Source organism: Hemibagrus wyckioides, linkage group LG29 (assembly GCF_019097595.1).
Source record: "Hemibagrus wyckioides isolate EC202008001 linkage group LG29, SWU_Hwy_1.0, whole genome shotgun sequence".
Lineage (NCBI taxonomy): Eukaryota > Metazoa > Chordata > Actinopteri > Siluriformes > Bagridae > Hemibagrus > Hemibagrus wyckioides.
The window spans coordinates 5532169-5543207 of NC_080738.1; the positions used below are offsets into that span (position 1 = coordinate 5532169).

The following is an 11039-nucleotide window of genomic DNA, read 5'->3' on the forward strand; positions in this document are numbered from 1 at the left end:
ATTGACATATTTAATATTGAATGAGTTAAGTAAGGCCATGACAGAGATTAAAATCATAGTGAAATTAATGCTTAAAATCAGAATGCGATGCACACACGATTTTTAAAGGCAGGATCTCAGTGGCATACTGATTACCTGCTTCCTCAACTTGGAGAAGAGCTGGGGGAACATCGTGTGGAAGAGCAGGTGAGGGCGAGGCTGCATCTGTATATGAGGTACACATATATAGACCTCATTATAAGTGAACTAACTAGTTTTCTGCTAGCATACATGGTGGTAGCTAGTTAAAGCCTGCTATCATAGTTAGCCAACAAGAAACAAGAGAATGCTGGCAAGTGGCTACAAATTAAAGATCTATATCTGGATTAAAATTACATTATTTTCATTTTCAATGGTGAAAAACGTAAGCTACTGAATTAGAGTGTCGGCTATGAAAGTAGCGCTAACATTACTGCAAAGGAAGCTCCGTGAATAAACAAACCTTTCTTTTCAAAAAAAATTTGTAAGTAATTGTCTACCCTTCTTCTCTCTCTCTGCTTTGTTAAACCTTTCTTTTCGTTTCTGATGGCCGGATTTATGCTTCGTTGACCGCGAGGACATTGCTGCTTTAACCGTTTACGATCTGACGATCTCACTCAGCAGTGAGTCTATAGGATACAGATGGACGGACAGAACCATGCAGTAAATGGGAGGAGGGGTGTAATTTGACTGGAGAGGCAGAAATAAGCCATAATTTAGTTTTATTTGTAACTCTTTCATAGATAAATTTATGATATCTAATATATTACTGCTAATAATGTTATTATTAATAAAGCTGGTCTCTGGGGGCCCCCAAAGTTCGTGGAACCCTTAGAATCGTCCTAACTTTCTCCCCCTTAGCGGCGCCCCTGGCAATAAGCACTGATGGTGGTTGCTACTCAGTGATATGACCACTGTGTAACTGGTATGAATAATTCATTTACTTAACTTATTTTTTTAATATATATGTATAATGCAGTATACTTGCATTATAATGTTTTATATGCTGCTTTTACTGTTATAAATTCTCTATGGTTTATATTAAGGTTGAGCTACTGAACTTCAAAATTTTGCTCTTATTATTGTTCATGATTTATGAGAATACAGTGTTAAAATAGTGGAACTATTTTTCAGGTGTTTGTTATGGTGAGGGGGCATTATCAGTGGAAAACCTTTGAGGTTTCCCCATGCACAACATGCAATAGCCTCAGTTCACCTGTTATGAGGTTGATGAATGCATGTACCGTTTGCGTCTCCCCACAATGACTCTGTGTGTACCAGAGTGGGAGAAGCAGTCGCATGTGATCCAGTGATTTAATTCTCCTATTCTCCAGATTAAAAAAGGAGCTGGATCTCAACTGTGTGTGGTCCTTGTGTGGGGGGTTCCGGTCTAGATACGCTACAGCCACATCTTTTACTGCTGTGGTTTTAAAACTTTAATTTTAGATTTTAGATTTAGACTACCTTGTTTCTGTTTTTTTTAAGTCTGTTCATTTTTTATTCCTCTGTTGTGAATGTGTAAGTGATATGAAAATACACACATCTTTGTGGCCATTCCCCATTAGGCGGAGTGACTACAAGGAGCTACAATGAGTGTTCTGCTGCTGTCTGTTCTCCTGCTGACTGCCGTCACAGTGCTGTGGATCAAATACAACAACCTGAATAGAGAACAAAACCAGTTACAACAACATGACTAAAGAGAGGAGAGAGAGGAACTCGAGAGGTTTTCTAAACAATCCAGTTACCTAAGAGTTTTATTCCAAATGTGTCTAAAAGCAGAGTCATGGATCTTTTATTCACTCCCTGTTATTTCAAACAATGAAGGTCTCTTTTTTTTTTGTTTAAACATGCTTAGTAATTTAGTCTGAATTCACCATCATGACAGAATAATAATGTCCTTCTAATACTGTAGAGTGAGATGGATGTTCAATTCAGAAGTGTAGGAATGTTAGAAACTGTGCAACAACATTGACTGATTGGATAATTACTTGAAGGTGCAGGTGTTCCTAATAAAGTGATTGTATTAGTGATTGTGTACATGCAGTAATATGAAACAAGCATGACTGGAAACTAGCTTGAATTGTGACTTCTGGTGGATGGAGGGAAACGTTTTAATGTTGAAAATTCACTAATTCACTAATATATATATATATATATATATATATATATATACACACACAGTATATATTAGTGAATTACTGAATTTAGAATATTAGAATAGCTTCTTCTCCCTACCCAAACCTGGCAAGAGTTACACACACAACAACAACAAAAAAAAAATCACAGATGCCTCAATGCATCAAACTAGTCAATAAATAAATCAACCATCAAACCAACCACTAAAACATTTCACTTTGCAGTCACCTGTAATTGCATAGTGTCAAGTGTTTTATTCCTTAATTAAGCATAATTTTGGTATTTAATTGTATTTTAACTGCATCAGAATAATAACAGCGTAGCTCAACACTCCACCAAAGAGTCCAGCTGATGCAGTGACATTTCAGGCAAAATAGAACGGCATGGTCTTTTCATTTTCACTGTTACTTCCTCAAAAAGTCTCTCTCTCTCTCTCTCACACACACACACACACACACACATGCACAGCTTGGTGTAAACCCAAGTGAGCATGCGCAGAAACTCCATACAGTTGGTAACAGAAACTCTGCAGTTGTGAAGATACAATGCTACACACTGCACAAAATATTTATTATTTATTTATTTATTAAACTGGATGTTGAACTTATACTAGTTAGTTCTGAAACAATGGGGAACCTGCGCAAAATGCAGGCCTTAGCAGATGCAGTTGACTCATGACTTTATCACGACATTCATGACTATGTAAGGACGTATGTCACTTCTGCATTACAGCCTTCCTTCTTTACATGTCTTCACAGAGTGTCAGTTTCACACCCACACTGATCACACTTGCACCCAGACAATTATATACAATGGTACAAATGTGTTTATAAAGACTGATAACTACATCAGTAAAAGATCAGGATTACTGTAAACCGAATAATGGAGATGAATGAGGAGATTTATGCAAATGCAGAAGTTGCAGCTGATTCCAGTGACAGCGAGCAATCATATGAAGATGGTCATGTGAATGAGGACAATTTGCAGACCCAGCGGACCGGAAGATTCAAGCAGTCTGAGACCTCAGGTAAAATAAAGTCACACTTAGAAATATGAGTGCATGTAACAGTCTACTTTAATTAATTTACTGGCATAAAATATATTCCATTAAAATGTATTCCATCCATTAAAAAAGAAGTTAATCAACAATCTGTAAAACTAAATGCATTTGTTTAATCTTTTTAAAAGTCATGATGCAATTTGAACTGAACACGACAACCATATACAATCTCATGCACGCACAGACACAAATAGCATATGACAAACATGAACTAGCAGTCGTATGATTAACAGTAGGGTTTCCCTTTTTCATATCATTCTATACACTTCATTATACATATACAATACAATACCTAATCAATACAATTAAATAAGGGATTATTTGATGCACTTTAGGTCTGTTTTGATCTGATATAATCCTGTTCACAATTCAAATTTTACTTCACAACTCACAATTCAGTTATAGTCCTTCCTGAATTAATCCATCTCTATACCATCATTATGACACCACGGCAATAGATACTAATCAACCGTTCAATAATAAAGTAAAAAAGGAATTAGGTAACAGTATTTCACACCTCACAAGGAATAATTAAAATAATTAAAATTTTATTCGTCACATACAAAATCATACATAGTCAATTTTATTACAGTTACTTTTTTCAAAAAAGACATTCTTGATGACGTAGGAAGCAAACTACAATCTCCGGAGGACACAGCATCCGAAATGAGACGTAGCGAATATAGAAACACTGTATAACAGTGTGTTGTGTCACAGGCTCTTGTAGCGAACATGAATAAAATTACATTACATATAGCAAAAAAAAACAAACAAATTAACACAATTCAGTCTCACAAGTTTCCTTTCACTGCAGGAAAAAAAATAAATAAAAAAACCACAGCCCACCCCGGGGATCTGGAATGAAGGCAAACTGAAAACCCAGAAAAAAAGAAAACCCAAAAGCATAAATGGTTCTTGAAAAAGCTTACCAACTATTTTCAAGAACCAAAAGGATTTTCTTGAAAAGTCCGCCTTGAAAATGCATTTGTAAGCATTTGTAATGTCCACGACCAAATTGATTTCTTCTCCTCTGTCAGCCATTGTGAGTTAAAATATATATATTTTATTTAGTTTGTGTGGTTCGCTGCCTCTGACTACTCCAATTATCCAATCAAAGGACGGGAAACTGCTGACGTAATCATATGCCTGCTAGATGGCCCCAGTGACGCCAACTCGAAATCTGATTGGTTAATGTAACAGTTTCATTGACACTTATTTTAAGCTACGGGCGCCTGGACTATTGATTCTGAAGGCCTTAAGGCCGGGCAACACATGATGTCAGCCACTAGCTGAAATATGATTGGATAAATACTCTTATCATAAATATACACTACTGGAAGCAGTGCAACCAAGAGAAAAGCTATGAAATGTAGAGAATAGACTATTGGGAATAATTTGGAAAAATTAATTATATTATATTAATATAATATAATTATATTAAATATATTGATTCAGATCACTGCTGTTTAGGCCAGCAGAGAAGGCCTTGCTGGCCCTGACGGTCGGCCACTGTGGTATATTTATTGTATGTTAAGTGTTATTTTGAACAGCGGCACATGAATTGTGATGAACCATTTGGAATGAACCAATTGGAATGAACCAAGTGTCGAAAAATAAAGAGTGAAACAGAGAAAGACTGCGGAATTTACAAAAAAAGAAAAAAGAAATATTTAAATTTAACCAAGAAAAGGAAAATGGCCACAATAGGATCAGTTGACAGTACCAAAGTGGATTTTGATATCTATTTAGAGAGATTTGAGAGATGGATTGTGGCAAATGAAATCAAGAGTGGGAAAAAAGCAAATGTGTTCCTTAGTGTTTTGGGACCAGTGGAATATGGCCTCTTGAAAAGTCTAATAAAAGTGATTGATTTATCATACCGAGAAATTACTCAGACCCTCTCTGATAATTTTTACCACTGCAACCAAAGTCCTGGAGAAACAATATCTGATTACATTTTGGCATTAAAACATCTGGCAAGTTCATGTGGGTTTGGGAAATTTCTAGATGATGCTCTAAGGGACAAATTTGTATGTGGACTTGCATGAGAAGTTTATCACAGAAGGTTACTGTCAGAAAAGGTGTGCGAGTAGACAAATACACATCATCCTCAGTGCATATTAACACTGGGGTCCCCCAGGGATGTGTACCTTAAGTCCTCTACTTTATACACTCTACATACATGACTGCTGTGCCTCCTGTCCTTCTAACTACATCATAAAATTCACTGATGACATTATGATGGTAGGTCTCATCACTAACAACAATGAGTCCTTATACAGAAGGGAGGTGGAACATCTGGCAGCATGGTGTGATACCCACAGTCTGGCCCTCAATATTAAGAAGACCAAGGAGATGATTGTGGATTTTCGTAGAGATAAGGGGACTATTCATTTACCACTTACTATTGGCAATGGGACGGTAGAGAGGGTCACCAGTTTTAAATTTCTCGGCCTAACTGTATCGGAGGATCTAAAGTGGGGTAATAATATCACCTCTGCCATAGGAAAGGCCCAGCAGCGCTTCTTCTACTTGAGGAAACTGAAAAGAACCAACCTTTCTTGGCAGCTTTTGGTGAACTTTTACCGTTGTGCTATAGAGAGTGTGCTGACATACGGACTCTTGGTGTGGTTTTCCAGCTGCACTAAGGAGGAACAGCAGGCACTGCATTGGGTGGTGAAAGCAGCGGGGAAAATCATCGGGACTAGTCTCCCGGAGATTAGTACCATCTACACCACACCATGCCTTCATCAAGCGCACAACATCTTGCGTGATCAGCATCACCCTGCACATCACCTGTTACAGCTACTGCCCTCGGGTAGAAGGTACAGGTCCATATGCGCTAGAACCACCAGACTGTCCCACAGCCTTTTTCCAATGGCTGTGAGGCAGCTGAACAAGCAATTACCCCCCTCCCTGCCCCCACCTATCATTATATACCACACATCACTATGACAATAACTGTGAACTGGACTTTGCATTGCTGCAGTACATATAATGAACACAATTTCTTGGTTCAACCCCTCCCCCCATATTCTATTTTTGACATAACCGTTATGAGTACTGCACTGCTGCACGATGGTTGCACTTTATTATATGCCTAGAAAGATGATGCTTTAATGATATCTCATTGTTATTTACACTCTGTATTTATAACAATGACAATAAAAGTGAATTGAATTGAATTGAATTGAATTGAATTGAATTGAATTGAGCGACTGGGCACCACCCATTGTGGTTGTACCTAAGAAAGACAAGACAGTAAGGCTGTGTGGTCATTACAAAGTCACAGTAAACAAATGCATTCTTGCACAGGAATACTGTTACCTAACGTAGAGGATCTTTTTGCAAACCAATGTAAATTGGCATTGGTCCTCGCAGTGTGATCAAGCCTTTAATGCTTGTAAACAGCCACTGAGACTGTAATGCCTCTCCCTATGCATCGGTGTGGTTATCTGACATGTGCTATCTTCAGGGGAGGAACACCCCATTGCGTTTGCCTCGAGGACTCTGACAGTAAGTGAAAGGAACTATGTGCAGATTTAAAAAGAAGCCCTGAGCATAGTTTTTGGAGTAAAGAAATTTCACAAGTATTTATATGGCCGCAAGTTCCATCTGCTAACTGATCATAAACCCCTACTTGCAATCTTTGGCCCCAAGTTTACCATATTGTGATTATCACATAGATTACAGACACTCTGCTTATCATGCAAATGCGGATGTATTGTCCAGATTACCATGCGCAGCAAACTTGACAGGGGGGAAGTGGAGACTGTGTGGCAAGCCTCGTTCCTAGAGGAATTGCCTATCTGTGCAAAGGACATTGCTACTGAAACTAGGAGAAATCCTGTGCAAAATGTTTGGACCTAACCTAAGTTTGTCTGGATGGCCCAGTCACATCACAGATGAACAACTGAAACCGTTCCTTGTAAGGAAGGAGTGATCATTCCTCCGAAATACAGGGAAAGATTGCCGTCTGAGCTGCACGAGGGTTACCCAGGTATAAAAAGAATGAAAGCATTGGCAAGAGGATACCTCGGGTGGCCGGGTCGCGAGCAAGAATTTTGTGAGTAAATGAGCTGCATTTGAGTTGGGGCGAAACCAACCATGCTGTGCCCCTCTTGGTACAGGTAAATGGTAAAAGTTATGAGCACAAGTTGTGGCACCTCATATATGCCTGGCTCGATTCCTGTTAACTGTTCCTGAAAAGACAGCATTATATTTGTCTCACAATGCTGAAGCCAGATACATACACTATATTGCCAAAAGTATTCACTCACCCATCCAAATAATCAGAATCAGGTGTTCCAATCACTTCCATGGCCACAGGTGTATAAAATCAAGCACCTAGGCATGCAGACTGTTTTTACAAACATTTGTGAAAGAATGGGTCGCTCTCAGGAGCTCAGTGAATTCCAGCGTGGAACTGTGATAGGATGCCACCTGTGCAACAAATCCAGTCGTGAAATTTCCTCGCTCCTAAATATTCCACAGTCAACTGTCAGCTGTATTATAAGAACGTGGAAGTGTTTGGGAACGACAGCAACTCAGCCACGAAGTGGTAGGCCACGTAAACTGACGGAGCGGGGTCAGCGGATGCTGAGGTGCATAGTACGAAGAGGTCGCCAACTTTCTGCAGAGTCAATCGCTACAGACCTCCAAACTTCATGTGGCCTTCAGATTAGCTCAAGAACAGTGCGCAGAGAGCTTCATGGAATGGGTTTCCATGGCCGAACAGCTGCATCCAAGCCATACATCACCAAGTGCAATGCAAAGCGTCGGATGCAGTGGTGTAAAGCACGCCGCCACTGGACTCTAGAGCAGTGGAGACGCGTTCTCTGGAGTGACGAATCGCGCTTCTCCATCTGGCAATCTGATGGACGAGTCTGGGTTTGGCGGTTGCCAGGAGAACGGTACTTGTCTGACTGCATTGTGCCAAGTGTAAAGTTTGGTGGAGGGGGGATTATGGTGTGGGGTTGTTTTTCAGGAGCTGGGCTTGGCCCCTTAGTTCCAGTGAAAGGAACTCTGAATGCTTCAGCATACCAAGACATTTTGGACAATTCCATGCTCCCAACTTTGTGGGAACAGTTTGGAGCTGGCCCCTTCCTCTTCCAACATGACTGTGCACCAGTGCACAAAGCAAGGTCCATAAAGACATGGATGACAGAGTCTGGTGTGGATGAACTTGACTGGCCTGCACAGAATCCTGACCTCAACCCGATAGAACACCTTTGGGATGAATTAGAGTGGAGACTGAGAGCCAGGCCTTCTCGTCCAACATCAGTGTGTGACCTCACAAATGCGCTTCTGGAAGAATGGTCAAAAATTCCCATAAACACACTCCTAAACCTTGTGGACAGCCTTCCCAGAAGAGTTGAAGCTGTTATAGCTGCAAAGGGTGGACCGACGTCATATTGAACCCTATGGATTAGGAATGGGATGTCACTTAATTTCATATGCGAGTCAAGGCAGGTGAGCGAATACTTTTGGCAATATAGTGTATGCTGTTGATCTCAAACACCAAGCACAGCAAAAAGGTGCTCATGATAAACCTTCTAGGAAACTCAGGGCATTTGAGGTTGGCCAAAAGGTTGTTGTGCGGAACTTTCGGAACTCAAATCATGCTTGGCTTTCAGGTGTAATGTTCAACCATGGACCTCGCACATACCAACAGTGAACAAAAGGCTTGGTAAGTCAGAATAAATGAAGGATCCTTTTAAACAGTCCGGATATGTTAGTGGCTGATTGAAGACAGTTGTGCTAAAAATCAATATCTAGGTGACTGTGAGTAGGGAAGTGTGTGTGTGTGTGTTGTAGGGAATAAAGTCCATGGCAGCCATGTTTGAAGACTACAGTGTTTTCTGAAAAATGCAGTTTGTGACTGATGATCACATGACAGTCAAGTGCATAAAAAATGCTTTAAGTGCTTTGTGCCTTTTAGAATTTAGAAGAAATTAGAAATTAGAAGACTTTTTGCCAATGGTGTGTCAAACTGTTTTCCAGTAGGGATCTGTTTCTCTCTAGTCCCAAAGGAAGGGCAGATTTCTTCCAAAAGTCTACAATTAGCAGATTTGAGATTTCAGTACACAGCCCCTCACAAACCTAATCAACACTTTAGGGCAGACTTCCTCTTTCCTTTTGGGCTAACTGCAATTTTAGGGTTTTTTTTTTTAGATGGTATCTCATATCCATGCGGCTTTTCTCCATTAGGAGGAGAGACTACAAGAATCAGATGTTACAGACTGACTGCATTGTGTTTGCTCCTGCTGAGTATTGTCCTTCTCACTGCCATCACAGTGCTGTGGATCAAATTCAACATCCTTAGTACAGACAAAACCAAGTTGGAGACCAGTCACAACAACCTGACTATAGAGAGAGACCAGTTACAGACCAGTTACAACACCCTGACTATAGAGAGAGAGAAATTACAGAGGGAGAGAGAGGAACTCGAGAGGTTTTCTAATAAACTGGGTGAGTATCGCTTATCATAATACAGAACCTTAATAATTCAGTTACCTAATAGTTTCATTCCAAACATGTCTAAAAGCAGAGCCATGGAGCTTTTATACAATCCCTGTTATTTCAAACACTGACCAGCTCTAAGATATTTTTTCTAACATGGTTGGTAATTTAGTCTGATGCCTGCCTGTTGGAAGGAAACAGTGTGACTGTCACATTTTAAAGAAAAAACAAACAAACAATCAAACAAACTGATGAGACTATTTCTTTTCTTCTCCAATTTTATTGAATTGGTCTGGATCCAGGATGGATATATTTCAGCTCCAGTGTTCACTCAATCTCTAATGAAAGTATGACCTGGACCGAGAGCAGACAGGACTGCAGAGGGAGAGGAGCAGACCTGGTGATCATAAACAACAAAGAGGAACAGGTGAGAGAAAGAGAGAGAGAGAGAGAGAGAGAGAGTGTGAGAGAGAGAGAAAGAGACACACAGACTCTTATTTATTCTTATCTTCTACTACAACCCTGACAGGAGTTTATCAGTAAATTGCTGGGCATAAGAAAGGCATGGATTGGTCTGAATGACAGAGACAAAGAGGAAGAGTGGAAGTGGGTGGATGATACAAGACTGAGCACTGGGTAAAAAATCACTGATCTGAAATGTTCTCATGGTGATGAGGTACTGTCTTACTGAGAAACACATCCGATCCTCTGATTCTCTCCATCAGGTATTGGGGACGTGGCGAACCCAACAGTAAAGCAGGAGATGAGGACTGTGTTCTAACAGGTGACAGGTCTGATCCCGTCTGGAACTGGGCTGATTATCCCTGTGATGATAAGTTTATTTGGATCTGTGAGAAGACAATCTTTAACTGAAATGCTGTATGGACATGAAAATCAATCAATTTACAAGGTTATCTGTGTAGATCTGTGCGCTGTGTCTGAAAAATTCTCATTACTGTTTTTAACTCTGTAACCTGCATGGTGTTGCTTGTTTTTCTTTGGGAGCCTATTTTCCTATTCAGGTTTGTTTCAGAAAATGAATAAAGTGTCTGTGTCCCACAATTAATTCCTTGCTTGGATCAAGTAGCTGCCTTTTATCTATGAATGAGTGTTGCAAAGCATTTGTTGAGATTTTTCTGAAAGTTTTTCATAATTTTATTTAAGCGTAAGCATTATGATAGCAGCATAAATATATCAAATTACAAGTGTACCCACCCACTCAATCCTGTTGTCTTAAATGCAATACCCTCTCTCATCAAAATTGAGAAGCCACACAGGGCATGAGAAGTGAACTATTGATGGGTCTACTAGATTTTACCTTAGGGATTTGTCTACAAAGCGATAAATCTACAAAGTGGCTTAG

The 11039-nt window shown here is 39.8% G+C and overlaps 1 protein-coding gene across 2 annotated transcripts; it reads left to right on the forward strand.

Moving 5' to 3' along the window:
- Positions 1–2898: 2898 nt before the first annotated feature.
- On the forward strand, positions 2899–10728 carry LOC131349248 (C-type lectin domain family 4 member E-like). 2 transcript variants are annotated; one of them, XM_058384778.1, is made up of 5 exons: positions 2899–3181; positions 9425–9685; positions 9979–10103; positions 10206–10312; positions 10402–10728. In XM_058384778.1, the coding sequence occupies exons 1-5, from the start codon at positions 3037–3039 to the stop codon at positions 10547–10549; spliced, it is 786 nt and encodes a 261-aa protein (XP_058240761.1). In that variant the 5' UTR covers positions 2899–3036; the 3' UTR covers positions 10550–10728. The 2 variants fall into 2 exon arrangements, with proteins under 2 accessions (XP_058240761.1, XP_058240762.1); XM_058384779.1 differs by having other exon boundaries at positions 9512–9685.
- Positions 10729–11039: the final 311 nt, after the last annotated feature.

What these genes read in the sequence shown, in the direction of transcription:
- LOC131349248 (XM_058384778.1), top strand. Translation starts at nt 3,037, where the DNA reads ATGGAGATGAATGAGGAGATTTATGCAAATGCAGAAGTTGCAGCTGAT. An exon ending in GAGGTTTTCTAATAAACTGG is followed by an intron (nt 9,686 to 9,978) that starts GTGAGTATCGCT and finishes GTCTGGATCCAG; the next exon opens with GATGGATATATTTCAGCTCC. An exon ending in TAAACAACAAAGAGGAACAG is followed by an intron (nt 10,104 to 10,205) that starts GTGAGAGAAAGA and finishes CAACCCTGACAG; the next exon opens with GAGTTTATCAGTAAATTGCT.